The sequence below is a fragment of the Mustela nigripes genome, chromosome 12, assembly GCF_022355385.1.
Source record: "Mustela nigripes isolate SB6536 chromosome 12, MUSNIG.SB6536, whole genome shotgun sequence".
In the NCBI taxonomy this organism is placed as follows: Eukaryota; Metazoa; Chordata; class Mammalia; order Carnivora; family Mustelidae; genus Mustela; species Mustela nigripes.
Genome location: NC_081568.1, coordinates 206,711 through 223,917, shown reverse-complemented (window position 1 = coordinate 223,917; position 17,207 = coordinate 206,711). Strand labels below are relative to the sequence as shown.

At 57.6% G+C, this 17,207-nt stretch overlaps 1 protein-coding gene across 2 annotated transcripts in view; it reads right to left on the bottom strand.

The window, feature by feature from the left end:
* Nucleotides 1-17,207, bottom strand: part of AHRR (aryl hydrocarbon receptor repressor) — a 78,340-nt gene that overhangs the window by 25,187 nt on the left and 35,946 nt on the right. For both annotated transcript variants that reach the window (XM_059416792.1, XM_059416793.1), the window contains exon 4: nucleotides 16,274-16,377. In XM_059416792.1, coding sequence (XP_059272775.1) covers nucleotides 16,274-16,377 — 104 coding nt within the window. The remainder of the gene's footprint in view (nucleotides 1-16,273; nucleotides 16,378-17,207) is intronic.

Here is a 17,207-nt window from a genome sequence, read left to right as displayed (position 1 = left end):
AGTATTTTCTGTTCCTTAGAGGTTTTCAGAAATTCACTTGCTGAAACAAGAGGAGCACACACCCCCCAAGCCCTAGCTCGGCTCCTGCTTGGCAGTGTGACATGACTTTGTTCCGAGTAACATCAGCCTAACGCACAAACGGCTCCATTCAAATGCCGCAGGGCGGAGGCTGGGCTCCGGGGAGCTCCCCTGCTCTGCACCTTCACGCTCCCGCACGAATGTAGTTGGGCGGCAGAAGGATAGGACGACCGTGGAAGGGCCAGAGGCCCCCAGTACCGTGAACCCTACGGGGCCCGAGCTGCCAGACTCCATGGTGCTGTGGTCAGACCTCTGTCTCACGGAGCCACACAGACCCTGTCCGTGGTGAACGTGTCTTCTTCTGGTGACACCTTGTCTTTTCGGTTGGTTCCCTTCTTTGTTTCCGTACAACCGAGTTGTAGATTTTCTGCCTTCTTCCTTCCAAGGCACAAGACAACTGTAGTTTCGGGGGTGTGTTCTCCGTGTTGGGGCTAGGGGTGTGGGAAGCACCTACTGACCAGATCCTGCGCGCTCTTCCCAAAGACGGTACCGCATGGCCCCCACAGGGTTCCCGAGAGAGCCTCGGGGCAGCTTCATGCAGAGACACACATTCAGCCGCTGAAGTATAATTCAAAGAGGGAAAGTCACAGCACTCATGAAAATGCAAAATAAACTCTCGCCAAAGGTCTTCCTAAAGAGGGAAGAAGTAAGATTTAAAACCAGTCCAAGAGGCACTGGAGAAGCTAGGTGTTCGCAGGTCGTTAGGATAAGATTTCTGACACAAAACTACCCTTTCTGATCACCCTCGAGTGGCGTGGTTCCTCCTGAGTTGACGGTTCCAAAGCTGAGGACAATTTTCTGACTAGAGGCGCCAACACCAGGGCAGTGGCTTCAGGACAGGACTCCGAGTTTGTGCTGAGTTTTCGGCCAAGAAATCCCAGCCTCACGCAGCCGTCCAGCCGTGGCCGTGGATTTAAATGGTCCATCTCCTTGCAATGCCCCCCACCTGGCCCCCACCCCGGAATCCCACTGTACTTCTGACGGAGGAAACTGACCTCATACAGCATAGGTTTCAGGCAAACTGTCTCCAGGAGTCAAACAAACTGTGCTGTCATTGAATCCCCAGGCAGCTGCAGAGAAAGCGTCTGGTCCCCATGTCCTAACACCTCCGAGTGGTGAATGCCAAGTCCAGTATTCGCCTGGATCTCACCCTGGGGGGCCAGCTGAGAGCTGTACATGTGCCCTAACCCTGCCCTGCCCCGGTGCCTCTGTTCTGAGACCCACAGTATTTGGCGGGAGCACCTATAAATATTTGGGTTTTGCTTATATCCTTTATCAGAAGTCCTGCCTTCTCTGCCTGAGGCCAAAGAGACGTGGAGGCATGTGACGACATTTAGATCAGCTGTCGCCCTGCTGGGGTGGGACCCTTGCTAAGAGGAAAGAGGGCACCTGTCCCCCACTGTCCCCGTGCCAGCGGCCAGCCTCCTGGGTGTGATCGGCCTCCCTCCTGCCCCGCGCTTAGCAGGACAGGCAGGGCTGAAGCCTCTGGGACGGGTGCCCATGGTGGGCTCCCGGCAGCCGCAGGGAGAAAAGGCTGGTACTATCCTCTCCCCATGCAGTGACAGAGACACTGGACAAACCAGGGCAATGTCACTACGGCGGTTCACACTTCACTGATGGCGACACAGCATCCCGGAGGGGAGTCCCCAACCACGGATGCCCATGCAGCCCCACCCGTGGGATCTGGACAGACGCGGGTGGGGATACACTGGCGTCCACGGAGGGGCTATGAGAAGGAAGGGCGTCAGTTGTGCTAACAGACTAACAAGGTGAACCTAAGTCATCAGCAGGCCGCGAGGTCAGGTGACATGCACAGTGGGTGCGCAGTCAGACCAACGGCCACACGGTGCGGCGATGGCGACTCTGGCCAGGCAGCGGGTCTGCGGCGCACGGTCCTCGGTCACCGCAAACCCCGCAGCAGCGCAGCCAGAAGGGAGGAGAGGCCCCGGTTCAGCTCCCTGCACAGCTCTTCCCGGAGCAGAGGCTGCCGCACAGGACGGAGTCTGCTGGTCACAGCTCAGAGACCAAAGGACGGTTCGAGGCTGGAGCATGTAACATGCCTTCTTAAAAAGGATTTTATGAGATTAGTCACAACCAAAAACAACCTTAATTTTAACTCGCAAGGCAGAAATTTAAAAAAAAGGAAAAGACCATAAGACACTATTTGCCGCCTCATATGGATTCAATATCACACTGGTTCTCCGCGCCAGAACTGTCACGCCGAAGACTCTCACATGTGGGACCGTCCTTCAAACACGCATCGCCAACGTCTGTTTTCCCCCGGTCTCTTTTTAATCCTCCAAGAGTTGTGTGTTTTTTTTTAAACGTGGTACATGGAAAATGAGGTCACTTCTCCAAGTGGAAAAACGGATTCGGTCCCAAACTGAAGACTGAGCTTTTTTTTAATGGAGGAAAAAAAAAATCCCATCTCTGTTCAGTTACTGAAAGTCACGAAACGTGCACCTGCCGCTCAGGCAGGGAGCGGGGTCACCGCAGGTGAGGGGTGAGGGCCCCGCCGGACGCCGCTGGCCCCCGCAGCCCCTCTGTGGGGCTAAAGGCAAATGTTTGGAAAACCCGGGACTTCCTTTGGCAAAACTTTGAATATCCTGACCTTGTCCAGTCCCGTGGCAGAAAAAACAGCCAGCAAGTACTTCAAAGATCGTTTTGTCAAGGTCACGGCAGAGAAACAAGAATTCTAAAGGGCCCCTCACGGCTCCTCCCTGGAATGAAGGGATGGGGGGGTCCCCCGAGAGCCGTCGCCGCGGTTACCGAGCCACAACAGAAGGCCCAGACGGCAGGCACTCGTCACGCGAGCGAGCGGGCACCGGGCGGCTGCTGGAGCCACATCCCTCCCGGCCTCTCCGTGGGGCCCGTGTGCGTGCGAGGCCCGTTCCTGCTCAGGGAGCGGCGTGACCGGCTGTTTATAGAGCCACAAACAGCACACTCAGCCTTGAATCTCTGCCACGGAGCTGCAACGGCACTTCAAAGTGTTCTGGGAAGATGCAGTTGGCCGACCGCGGCAGGACCACAGAGCCAGAGGCAGGTGCGGACCCGCAGGCCCCGGCTCTGGTTAACCCGTGGCCCCTGGGGTCCCCGGGGCCTTCTCCACCCCAGGAGCCGCTTCCCTGAGGCAGACTCCAGGGTAGGGGAGGTGCTGGGCCTGGGTGGGGGGGTTCCCGGGCCGATGGTGGAAACAAGAGCTCTGGAGCCCCCCTGGCCTCGCGGGGCCCGCACTGGGAGCAGGCTGCGGTGTCGAGTGTCAACTTCCCGTCCCTCGTCCCACGCGGCTACTTCAAGGACACTTCAACCGTGTGCTGCCCTTTCAGCTCAGTGGCCTTGGGCAAGTGAAGTGACCTCTCTGGGCCTCGGTCTCCTTGTGTGAGAATCAGGAGCACCTGGCGGGGAGTGAGCACAGAACCAACCCCGGCGATTCCTACTCCTAGTCCGGTCACGGTGCAACCGGAACGCAAGACTCTGTGCCCGACGTGGGTTTTGATACCAGCAAAGTGAGAACAAAGCCTGTATTTGAGACCTGGGGTCTAGTTCCTAAGCACAAAAGTCTTAGTGTGAAGTTTAGTTCCTGAAAAGTCAGGCCAGTGAGGGACAGTCGAGAAATAAATGCCGTTGGGGACGCCGACAGCCCATCTGGAGGACACAGGCCCTCCTGCGGGGCTCCTGACCGTTGGAGGGCTGCACCTGGCTGACCCCCAAAATGTCTGGCCTTGCTTTCTGACCACATCCTGGATGATCAGCCTCAGTCTGGCTATTGCGGGTCACTCCAGACCTTCCGGGTTAGAGCCTGCGTCTGGACAAGTTCTGGACCTTCTCTCCACACGTGGGCAGCTCCACCCCCAGGAGAGCCCGAGCCTGCTTTGTCCCCCGCTCCCTGCCACTTTGAAGCAGCAGGAAAGGGGGTGCTGGGGGCTGGGGTGGCTTAGGGATACCCCCCCCCAGAAAACCACTGTCAGGAAGGAGGGCCGCCAGGGCCAACCCTGTAGCCCTGGGGGAGTGCTGGCTGCCTCCTCCTAAGAAGGAGTCGGGGCAAGAGCCTGGGGTGCTGGTGGGCCATCCCCAACACCCTAGGGGTGGGGGGCCCACCAGGCGCTCCAGAGCCCAGGCGACAGGCAGGTCAGGGGCTCAGCTGCTCCCCTGTGAACAAAGGATGATCCAGAATGGCCCAAAGTTCCTCGCAAGTGCCGGCCCTTCCCCCAGAAATGCACCCTTCACATGATGACGCGGTTTGCCGTTTCTCAGTGATCACAGATGAACACACTAGAACGGCGAAGTGAACAAGGTACATCATGTGGCCCTTTTGTGCGCCTCCTACCGGGCTTCCCTAACAGGGGCTGGCCCGGGACCCTCCCCTTGGCTGGGGACCTTCTCAGTGGGACACAGGTGTCTAGGCCTAGGAGGCCCCCATCAGAGCAGGGCCAAAGGAACGCACTGATCGCTAAGTAGTGAGGGCGACCCGGTGAGCCCAACTCAGCACCTGAGGGAGCTCAGGGTCTCGTGGGGGTGGTCAGGAGCTCATGGTGGTTGGTGGCACATTCACAGTAGGTGACTGGGGGCTCACAGTGGGATGTCTAGTGTCCATGGTAAATGGTCAGGGATTCACAGTGGAAGGTCAGGGTTCATGTTAGATCATCAGAGGTTAATAGATGGGGAGGCTCATGGTAGAGAGTCCTAATGATCTAAAGGCCAAAAAGAGGCCAAGCCTGGTCAGGACTCAGACACCCGATCCAGTCACAGAGATGGGGTCAGGAGCCATGCACGTCTGACCCCATAGGGAGGCCACTGGGTGGGCAGAGGGCACAACCTCTTAGGCCAGGGCAAGACAAGGTTCGGAAAAGGCACGAGCCAGTGGGCAGGGCACTCAGGTCAGCCTGGGATGCCTCGCGCACATCGTCAGGCTGGCAGCGGGCCAGGGAGGTGAGGTGGGGGACTGGCCTTCCTGGCCTGAGGCCTCTGTTGAACCCCGAAAGAAACTGCAAGGGGCTCCAGAAGACTGGGTCCCGCAGGTACAACAGAAGATAACTAAAGGCAGATTCCTCAGAGCAGAAAGACCAAAGCAGGAGCCTGGGGACCAGGAGGAGGGAGAACCTCTGGAGGGTCGCAGCATCCATGGCCTGTCACCAGCCGTGGGTCCCCAGAAACACACCAGCACGTCCCTGTGCCCTGCACTGCTATCCTTCAGGAGTCGGGGCAGAGCGGGTCGCAGGATGCCCCTCCTGAAGCCAGTCGGCCTCAGCAGGTTGGGGGTGGGGCATGGCCCCCGCACTTGCTCCTGACCAGGGAGTTAGGCCCCAAACCCAAGGCCCCTCTGTCCCAGTCCAGTCCCCTCTCGGTGGGCTGGGACTCGCCCTCCCCCACGCTACACTGTCCCCCTGTGCCTGACAGCCCTGCCCTGTCCTTCAGGTGGATCCCTACTGTGTCCGCCTTTCTGTCTCAGGCAGCCCCAAGTTTTGGCCATGACTTGGCTGGGGTTTTGCGTCTGCTCTTCTCAGCCGGTGTGACTGGGGACTGGCCTCTTCATTCGGTGGAGTACCATGCGGACGAGCCACCGAAGGTGACAGGCTCCGGCCAGTTTTGTCTCATGAGGTCCAGTGGGAAGTTGGGTTTCTATGTGTTTCTTTAGAAGAGCCACGGTCTGAAGGTGGGAAGACTCTGCTTGTACTCTAGGGTCCTGAGAACTGGTCCAGAAACCATACCAGTGCGGCTCTTGGCTCCCTGCTCCCCCCTCCAGGCCCCCCAGAAAGGGCCCCGCAGAAGTCTCCATCCCCAGGCCCAGGAGTGCCTGGGAACGGCTGGGACCCCTCCCGAGGATCCTGGGGCAGCCCAGAGCTCAGCCCACTGGACGCAACCAGCCTGCATCCACATTCCCTCCCCGCAGTTTGTCCCATCAAACATGGACTCGGGGCTTCCTGGCCCGCACCGGCTCTGGCTCCTCCTCCCCCAAATCAGGCCCAGGAGGATAACGGGAAGAGCCCATGAAAGTTATCCGGGGCTGGAGAGGGAAGGGGAAGTGGGGGCCGGGGCGCGGGGGCAGCCAGAGAACGGCGGGAGGAGGCAGTCTGCTGCTGCTGCTGCCCAGGGGTCGCCAGCCCCGGCGGAGACAGGACCGCCGGCAGGAGGCAGGCTCGGGAAGAGACCCGGGGCCGAAAACCACAGGTCGGAAGAGATCTGCCGAGGAGCAAGGACGCCCAAGGACGCTGGGGCGACTGCAGCGCGGACGGCTCGTCCGGTAGTGAGTCAAGGCCGAGCAGGACCTTAGAGCCTGTTAGAGGCGGCCCCGCGCCCCCAGGCTCACGGCCGGCCCCTGGGTTTCCAGCATTTTCAGAGGACCGCTGTCGGCCTGGGGCTGTGTGCACCTGCCCGCCGTCCTCACACGGCTGCCTCACAGCCCCCGTGAGTCCACGAGCGGAGCCTCTACGACCACAGGCTTCCACAGCTGACACAGGTGGGGCAGTACCCAGATCTTGGGTGTGCAGAGAACCTCCTTCCCCTGCTGCTGGGGCCACACACTTGCTCTTCTCGGCCTCCCGCTCTGAGCAGGCAGGCGTGGGGTCCCCTGGGGAAGACAACACCTTCTTCCCTCACGGCAGGCGCTTTCCAGGGGCCTTCCGGCCTCTAGCCTCCCACGTGAGGCCCAGACCCGGAGGCTCAGCGCTTTCCCTGAAACCTGCTCCCTCCCTCTGGGAGCGCCTGGGAAGTTCTCACTGCCACGGGGTAGGGGTGGCGGAGCTGGAACTCCAGAAAGGCGAACACCCCGGTCCTTTCTGTCCACTCTGCTGGCCGTGCAGGAGGACCTTCGGGCCGGAAACCCAGCCCTCGGTTCTGGGAAACCCTCCTGGATGGTTTCCGCCCCCAATCTTTCTGGAATTGGAGCGTGTGGGCCTCTTGGGGCCTATATCCTCCACCTAGCTTCCTTTCCTCTCAGAGAAGCTGAAGTGACCCTTCAGCATCAACCCTGGGTCTTCCCACGGTTCCCAAGTTTGCTCTCATGCTTTCAGTTCTTGAGCTTTTCCAAAACCTCTGATTATTCCCTTTCGCGGCACCTGTTTTCCCTTCATGGGCGCTGTGAGGAGACACCCGCCATCAGCCGGTTGGTTGGTTTCCCTTGTTTGACTGAGCTGCCTTCCGTCCTGGGAAGGGTCTGTGCCCCTCCTATGTGCTGGAGGTTAGGAATGGGTGGGGACAGCCCCCAGGAAGCCCCACAGCCACGACGGAGCCATGAGCTCTGGTGGGGACAAACCTGATGTGGGCATCTTTGGGTCTGTCCGGGCTGTCGGGCTCCACAGAGGCACTGGGCCTGTCCTTGTGTTGTGGGCCGAGGTTGGGTCAGCAGCTGGCCTGTGGTACCATCACCCACCCGGCCATGCCCCCGGATCCCAACCCTGCAGCATGGGAGGGGCTGGTGGCTCTACCCCCATGGCCGCAGGGCCATATGCCCCGCGCGGAGTGTCTCTTGGACCTGGGCACCCTGGCGCTGGCTGTGCTCTGTGTTGAGCTTGTGTCGTGTCTGTGAAAAGTGGCCTAGGGACCCACACCCGGTCACCGCTGTCCCAAATGATTTCCACAGTCGTTCCCAAGGACTTTGCGGAATCATGAAGGAACCACTGACTCCTTGATTCATAGCTTTTCCTTTTACACTTCCCCCGGGAGGCTGGTCTGACGGAGACCCACTCATGCCCCAAGCAGCCGTCTCGCCCGCCTCTCGCGCTCTGGCTCCGCTCGGCCGGCCTTCCCTTGGAAGTGTCGGAGGCTTGGGGTCTTTCGCCCTCCACTTTCCGACGGGGCTCCGACTGACCTTCTCCATGAAATGCTGGAGGAGGTCCTCTACGATGCCGGTTTCACCACGAGCTCCATTGCCTTCTGGCACTGGGCCCCACTAGCCACAGCACCCTCCCGCCTCCTTCCTGTTTCGGTCCGGCCAGTGGGGACGGAGGGCCTCTGTGACTGTGCCCCCGAGTCTGACACACGACACCCCAGCCAGCCAGCTCCAAAGGCTTTGGGGCTGGAAGCAAGGCCTGGAAATGCTCTGTGGGTGTAGAGTGAGCCGAGCCAGGCCTCCGGCTCAGACAGCAGCCCTTCACCAGTGAGCCCACAGGGCCACCCGATGCCAGCTTGGGGGGAGGCCCACAGGGAGAGGTGGGGGCCAGTTCCAGCTCTGCCTCTGCTGGCACGTGGCAGGGGCAACCTAGAGAAGCCCTCCGTGCCTCCACTTCCCCATCTGTAGAACGGTCACAGTGACAGCATCTGCCCCTCCGGGCTACTGAGGACCGGGTGAGTCCCTGGGGTCCGGAACAGCCCCAGCACCCGGGGGACCGAGCTCTGGCGTCAGGAGCAGGTCAGCACCGGGACCCTGGAGGTGAGGAAGCCCGAGTTTCTGCCCCAGCCTGTGCTCTAGCCTAAGGCTCCTGCCCTGCAAAGTGGACAGGTGTATGGGGCTCAATAGCAGCCCCCAAAGTCACATGCGCTTGGAACCAGGGACAGTGACCTGATTTGAGAAGGAATCTTGGCGGCTGTGGTTGCACTAAGCTGAGGTCACTCTGGATTAGGGTGGCCCCACACTCACAGGATGGGTGTCCTTCCTCGGGCACAGAAACACAGGGAGGACTGGCTGTTGGCAGACAGGGGGATGGGGAACACTCTCCCCTAAAGCCACCCGAAGGGACCCACCCGCCCACACCAGGCTTTTGGCCCAGTGACACTGATTTCAGGCTCCTGGGCTCCACAGCTGTGACAAGGACATTTCCATGTCTGAGTTACATTCAAACAACATGAACTTGCGCTGCTGTCACCAGTGCGCACGGCCCAGGCCGTGGCTGTCCTCTGGAGCTAGAGGCCAGGTGAGCTGAGGCCGGTGCCCCCGCCCCACGCCCTCTCTGAGGACAGACCACCCTCCACCGACCGACAAGCTCAACCGGCAGGCGAGCAGGCATGTGTGTGTGCAAGTGCCCGAGGGAAAGCTGCCCCCCGGGAGGGTCAGGGCCGGGGTCCTCGGTCCCCCGACTGGGTCCATGCACAGAACTACCACAGGGCCGTGGAGGCTAAGCTCCAAGAGAAACGGGGGCGGGGGGTGGCATTCTAGCCTCAGGACCAGGAAGAGGGTCCCAGGAGGGAGCAGGTGTGGGGGAAGGAGCCCCAGCCTCTGTGCGTGGCCTGCGGCGGTCCTTGCTCAGTCCGGGGGTGCGTGCGGAACAGACCCAGGAAGGCAGGGCGGGGGCTCTGGGAGGGGCTGCGCCAGGAAGCAGGGCCCCGGCCCCGCGGTGCCCGTGCGGGGACCCCAGCCGCAAGGGCTAGGCCCTCTCTGGGAGAGATCTCGCTGGCTGAGCCCGCGCCCCACGGCCGCTGCCACCCCGGCAGGGAAGCTAAGCGCTGCCCGAGGGGGTGAGACCTCAGGGCCCCCCTGGAGGACGTCCGGGGCTCCGGGGCTCCGTGTGAATGCGCTCCCCTCGCCGCCGAACAAACCGCGGCCCGCCTCGTGGCTGGAAACCACGCGCTTCACGTGTGTCACCGCAAACGAGTTAGAAAGAGAAGGACGGACGAGACATGCCCAGCAAACAGCAGTGAGAAGGCCCGGCTGCCTGGGTTAGGTCAGAAGAAGGAGACCCCCGAGCAGGGGACACGGCCAGGCACAAAGAGGCGCTTTACGTGTCGCAGTGGAGAAGGTCAGTTCGCGACGAGAGCACGGAAGCCCTGGACGTGTGCATCCTCCCCAGCAGCACTGCGGACGTGCGAGGCAACACTGACAGAGCCGAAAGGAAAAGACACGACTCCACGATGGCGCCAGGAGACGCCAACACTCGTCTCTCAGGTTGAGACGACACAGAAAGCCGACAAGGACATAAAAGACTTGAACCCCGCCAACCACCTGATGTCACTGGGGTTTACAGAGCACCCCACCCAGTGACAGAGGTCAAGTGGGAGCCTACTTTCTGGCTCATGGATGGCTTTTCACTAACCCCACAGGGCAGAAGGGGCAAGGGAGCTCTCTGGGGTCCCTCTTCTGAGGCGTAAGTCCTGTCCATGACGCGCCACCCTCATGACCTAAGCACCCCCCGAAGCCCCCCTCCTAACACCGTCACACGGGGCTTTCGGTCTAATACGAATTCAAATTATGTTAATTGGGCAGGGGAGGAATGCAGACATTCTGTCCATAGCAACAACCAATGACACCAACAGCTGTGTCTTTGAAAAACATCTGTAAAATGAATAAACCTCTAACCTAAGAAAAAAATGAGTCACAAATTACCAACAGAACCAGAAAGGAGACAAAGCTGACAGGACAACATGCTGCTGTGTACCCGCAGGTTCAGCAAAGCAGAGGACATGGACCGACTCCCTGAGAGACGCAGACGACGAGAATTCACACTAGAACAGGTGACTCAACGGTCCCACAGTGACTGAAGCAGTTGAATCCATTGTTTGAAATCTTCTGACAAAGGGGGCATCTGGGCGGCTCAGTGGGTCGAGCTCCCGTCCTGATCTCAGGGCCATGGCATCAAGCCCGCGTTGGGCTCCACACTCAGTGGGGGGTCTGCTTGAGCTGCTCCCTCTCCCTCCCCCCTGCGCCTCCTCCATGGCTCAAGCACACACACTCTCTCTCTCCACTCCTTCCCCGCGATCTAACAAAGAAAACTCCCAATATTCCCCAATAAACTGGTGAGTTCTAACAAACATTTCAGGGAAAATAACAGAAGAGAAGGAAGCACTCTCAAGGAACTTCCTGAAGCCTGCCCCAGCACGCTTCTGAACCAAAGACACTACAATGAAACTACAAAAATACTTCTCAAGAACACAAACACAAAAATCCCCACAAAATACAACCAAATTTTATCCAGCAACATATAAATAAGACCTATCCTAAGCTAGCAAGTTTGGGCCAATGTTGGAAAATGGATCAATGTCGCTATAATCTCAACAGACTGGAGGAAAAAAGCCTTGATCATGTATGTCAAAGGATGCAGACGAAGCATCTGACACTTAATTCCCGTCGGTCATAAGAACTCTCTGAAAACAGGGACGAGAGGGAAATTTCTTAATCTGATATAAGGCATGTACCAAAAACAGAACAAACAAAACCTGAAAAACAAATCTAAGCTAATACTTACCACTGAAAGCCTCCAGGTTTCCCCTCACAACCGGGAACAAGCCTGACAGAGAACTCTATGGTGGTCAGGGAGCCCCGGAAGAGTGGTAAGACAAGAAAAATAAAGTGTGTAGACTGAACAAGTAGATAAAAACTGTCTCTATTTTCAGACAACATGAAAATCTATGTTAAAAATTCCCACAGAATCTACCAAAAAACCCCACAAGGACTACTAATGAATTCAGCAAGTTCACAGCTACAAAGTCAACCTAGAAAAATAAGTCATTTCTATGGTATTCTATTTCTAGAGAGCAATGGATTTCTATATAATATTGGAATATAGTATTTCCATATAATAATGAAACTGAAATTAAGAAAAGTTCTGGTATAATAACAATGGAGACAGAAAACACTTAGGTCTAACCCTAACAATATATGCAATCTCCCTGCCACACATGACAGACAGGGAGGAAAGCAGCAAGAGACCAAATGGTGTGCCCGTGCACTAGGGTTAGCACTGGCAGGTGTTGGTTCTTCCCAACCTGACCTACTGATTTAACATAACCCCAGTCCAAATCCTGGCAGTAACTTTTGTAGGTAGCAACAAGCTAACTCTAAAATTTTATATGGAAAACCAGAGAAACCTAGAAAAGCCAAGACCATTCCTAAAAAAGAACACAAATTGGAAAAGTCACACTACCCAATTTCAAGACATGTTGTACAGCTGCTGTGACCGAGGCAGGCTGGTGCCTGTTCGTGAAAGATCATGCACACAGTCAACAGCAGAAGAGAGTCCAAAAACAGACTGACAAAACTAGAGCACACACAAGGATATTAACATGCAAAACAAGTATATCTCAGCCCAAACCTTAGCCCAAACCCCACACCATGAGCCCAAAATTAACTTAAAAAGAGCCATAAACCTGAAGGTAAAAACAGGAAACTATAAAACTTTGGAGACAAACATAAAATAAATAAATAATATTTAAACATAAAATAAAAATCTCTTCAGCCTAGATAAAGCATTCTCAAATGTGATACCAATACAATGATCTATTTAAAAAATCGATAAACTGGGCTTTGTCCAAATTAGGTACATTCATTCTCTGCAAGACGCTGTCAAGATAATGAAAAGACAAGGCAGACTAGAAGCAATTACTTACAAATCATACATTCAACAAAGATCGTGTGTCCAGAATACACAAAGAAGCCCAAGTCAAAAGTAAGGAAGCAAATAGCCTGATTTTTTAAGTGGGCGAATATCTGCACAGACCGCGTACAAATGGCCTCCCTTGGCAGCAAGTGAGCTCACGAGAAGGTGCTCAGCATCGCTGCTCATGAGGGTGCGGACACTCCTATCCACACTTACCACAAAACCCAGCAACCTCACACGTGGGTGTTACCCGAACAAAATCCAAACCAAGCTTCACAGAGAAACCTGCATGTGTGTTTGTTACAGCTTTATTTGTAACACCAAATCCTGGAAACTCAATCATTCCGCCCTAGTTAGAGGACAAGTACACTGAAATGTGAGCACACCACGGAGTGACAAAAACCAACTGTGCTCCCTGCCGCCATGGGGCTGGGTCACTGCTCCCTGAGTTCCCTGTTGAAGGAAGCCACCCCAGGAGTCCTGAGCATGGCAGCTGGAGAAGACCACAAGGGCTGAAGAACACAGTGTGGTGGCTGGGGAGCCACACATGGGTACCCTGTGGAAAACTGGGCACAATGGAATTGCTGTGTGTCTTCATTATGATGGTGGCCACACCACACCAGCAATAAGAACAAATTTCAGCATGCGTGACCTTACAGGTAAGTGTTAGAAAATGTACCCTTGGTATGCTTGAACTCGAGCTAGCGCCAGGTGGCCAGTCGTGCACAGTTCCCACTAGCACACTGCCATGTCCACACTGAACACTACAGCCCATCTTAGAAGTGCGACTAGAAACCCAGGACGTTGCTATTTGCGACCAAATGTGTATGTTTCCAGAACCTGCCTCTCCTATCCCACACCTCCCGTCTCCCCCTGCCCCGAGCCTTTACCAAGACACTGGCTGCTTGAGGGGCCACAAGCCCAAGAGGACTAACCATGGACAAAGAAACACCAGGCCCTGGCCCAATCCCAACAGAGACCCTGGGCCCCAACAGCTCCAAATCTTGTCTTTTTCATCTAAAAACAGCAGACATCAGACCCCAGGCCTTTTGAATCTTGTGAATTTATGATGACTGCCCTAAACTCTGAGTCTTCCAGAGACTGAGGATTGGAAAGAAGAGCTGGATTTCTTGTTTATTTTCTCTTTCTTTGTGGCTGGATTTGTTTGTTTTGCTGTTAGGGAATATTTTTAAACTTCAAAAAGATTCTCTAATTCTCAAGTTGGACCCCACAATAGAAATACAGTGAGGAGAACACTCGCTATACAACCTAGCTCATTTCAACCCAGGGGAACTTCCAGAAACTTCTGTGGTCACAGAGAGCATGCTACAAGAGGCGGCAGAAGGAGACTTCAGTCTCCTTCTGAAGGAGGGGGGTGGGGGGCCAGTGGAAGAGCCCCTGTGCCCGGGCACACTGACCTGCAGACTTGGGTCCTGTCCCAGAGGGTCACTCCCCAGACCCGCACACCCTGGGCCAGAGGCAGGTCTGGGGCAAGGCACCGCCCTTCCTGCCCTCCCAGCTCTGAGGGAGATGCTGTGCTCCCTCAGGCACAGGCCTGGCCACTTCCTGGGCTTCAGCTATACTAGGACCTCAGTGTCCCCTCCACGTCCTGAGGCCCTCGGGGAGACCCAGTTCTTGTGCGGAGGGTGGGACAGCTGCTGGGGACCCACAGAGGGCCAGAGGGTGGCAGTGTGGACAGGAGTGGTGCAGACACAGCAGTCCCCTGGGCTCCAACAGGACATCGGGGTGCTGTGGGCTCATGCTCCCATATTTGCAGTTGGGACAAAGTTTAAAGATTTCATGTTTAAGATTTTATCTTAATTTTGAACATGAATTAGAAAAAGAGCAATGCCAATCATCTTTCACCAGGAATAAAACTCAAGCCTGCACAATGTTTTCCAGCCCCAAGCTTACCAGCACTGACAGAAAAATCCAACTTTAGAGGAAAAATTAATATTTAAGAATCTGATTCAGAAAAACATGATAAATAATGAAGTATGAAAATATATCTCCTATGGAAACCACAATATTTCTAAAAGCTCCTGTGTTGCCCGAAGCCATGCTCTGCTCCAGACGGCACTGAAACCTGCAGGGCTCTAAGAAGGCGGTCCCCAGGCACCCACCATACTGAAGTGTCATGGAGATTAAACTTAAGTATGTACTTCCTCGTTTTTTTTTTTTTTTCTAAAGGAAATGACTTATAAGCTTGATCTTCATGAGAACAATCACGTCAGCAGGGTTGAAGGCCTTGGGGGAGGTGGAAGGTATGTGAGGTTTTGGGGCTCCCTGGGGGACCCCTGGGGGCCATGGAGAGTCATAGAAAATCATGGGGTCATGGAAAATCATGAGATCGTGGGGCTCCGTTGGGGACCATGGGGGCTCATAAAGGGTCATGGTGGCCATAGGGGTAAGGGGGGGCCCTGTGGGGACTGTGGGAGGCTGTGGAAAATCCTAGGGGACCATGGGGAGTCACGGGTTATGGTGGGCAGGTGGGAAGCCCCAGATTCTAGGCACAAGCCTCTCTGGCTCCCCTCCGGTCAGCACAGGCGTTTTCCATCTGCCCATCTGTCAGTGGCAGATAGTCGCGCCCTGGACTGCGCCTCCCTTCAGGTGAGGCCACGGGAAGTCATCTGAGGCTGAGGGGCCCGAGGGGCACATGCCTGCCACCGGAGCCCTGGCGGCAAACACCGGAGCAGCCAGGAGCTCGCACAGACCGTGGGAAGCTGCTGACGCGGTCAGGGGCGTATCGAGGTGACGGGTGGATGGAAGAAAGTGAGCAAGACGCGGGAGGGGACGAGCCTGGGGCAGCCTCGGTCCCCTGTCGTCTGTGAGGGTGCCGGCACCCTGGGCAGAGGACACGGTGAGCAGCCAGCCACGGAGATCGTCCCTGCGGTGAAGGTGCCGGCACGGCAGCCCGGCCCCAGCCTGGAGGCCGAGCAGCCGGGGCTCCCCCACAGGACCCACAGGTCACCCTGGCTGCCGCAGGACAGCTGGGGGTCAGGCCGGACCCAAGCGAGGCTGCAGCCAGCACCCAGGAAAGAGCCTGATTGGCTCCAAGCAGACTCAAGGTCATCAGTGTGAAAGGCTCCAATGAGCCACCATTTCTGCCCGTCGGTACGTCAGCCTGACAGACCAGTGGGTACGCGCTGCCGAGGACACTCACCGGGGGAGACAGAACCGCCCGCCACACAGGGCTAGAGGTGAGGAATGGGTGGCAGGGTCCCGAGAGGCACGCAGGGGACATGGGGCCCGGCCCCTCAAGGACCACTGGGGAGGCGTGGGCTCGGGGGCACCTGAGCAGCTGGGTTATGGGCCGCCTGGGTCCTCCAGGCCCTCCTGAGATGGGGCGAACCCAGGCCCTGGGCTCCAGGCTGTAGGTACCGGCAGTGAGCCCCACTCCGCACACAATGACCTGAACCAGCCCAGAGAGCTCTGCCTCGCCGGCCCAGCTCACGGGAGAAACCGAGCCCCAGCGCTCCCCGGCCCCACGCGAGGCAGGCCTCGTGACAGGGTCGGGAAGGGCACAGCCCTTCACCGGGGTCGGAGGCCCCATCTTGGGGAAAAGGCCGCCCTGGGCCACTGATGTCCCAAGATAAGACCAACACATGGACCAGCCAGGCACCCCTGCTGGGTCCTGGGGGCTCGGCGTGCTGTCCGCTGTCAGTGTTACCAGCTCAGCTGGTAACAGGTTCTTCCAAGGACAAGTGATGAGAAAACCTGGTGCGGGAAACGATTTTCAGGCTAGAGACACGTGGACCAATGTCACTCCTGTTTTCTCCGTCCTGAGCCGCTGGACCCCACCCGGGCACCTGTGCCTGACCTCCATGGCTTCCAGGGCCATCCTGGAGCTCCGTCCAGAAACACTTCTACTTCATTGTCGGCGGTCCAACCTGCCAGGGCCAGGGTGGCATGGACGGCCAGGCGTGCGCTCGCATGGCAAGGGGGCTCACCTCCAGCAGCAGTCTTCCCTCCAGCACGGCGGACCTCGCACTGGGACTGCGGTCTTCGGGTGCAGGGACACTGGCTGCTGGCTGCCGCGGGCCCTTCTGGACAGCTGCCGGAGAAGAACCAAGCGAGGCCGTCAGCACCCTTGCTGCGCCCCGACCTGCTGACCTCCTTGTGTTTCCCGCCTGCCGCCTTCTGCAGGCAAAGCCTGCAGCTGACCCGGGCTGTCCTCAACAGGTCACCCTGGGGCAGCCTTTCCTCCTGTTGGGGGGCTGCTGAGGGAAGCACCAGCGTCATAATCAGGAGATCAGGCCCTCAGGGCTGGGGCTGACCCCAGGGACCCCACCCCCACTCCGCTCCCCAGAAACTGCTCAGAGTCCTGTCCTGCTTAGGGACCCCCCCCACCTGTCCTCGGGGTCCTCAAAGCCCCTCTCTGGAGACCCAAGCTCCAGCAGGTGCCCTAACTCAGCCCTGCTGGTCTACATGACTTGGACCACCCTTGAGGGTCCCGCAAGACCTCATCACACCTCCAGCTCCCCCAGCCCCTCCCTCCCACCCCCCACCTGGTGTGGGGCAGCCCACCTGGCACGGGCTTCACAGCTGGGACAGGAAGACCCAGGAAGGCCGGCCTGGTGCGACTCAGGAGCCCCCAGCTTGACAGTTTCCGGGTCCCCCGACTCCCATGCACAGTGCAGCCTAATCTCCATCATGGGGTGAAGAGCTTGGACAGACAGACACGCAGGTCACACAGACAGATGTCAGCCCTATCCCAGTTCACCAGCCCCTGTTGTGGGGTCCCCCTGGGCCTAAGCAATTACGGGGGCTCCCCTGGGGTAGGGAAAGGGGCCTGGAGCCTCCGTGGAGGGCCTCCCAGCTGCTCTCACATGCTTCCCACACCAGAGCTGCAGGGGACGTCGGTGCAACTTAGGGTCCAAGGGC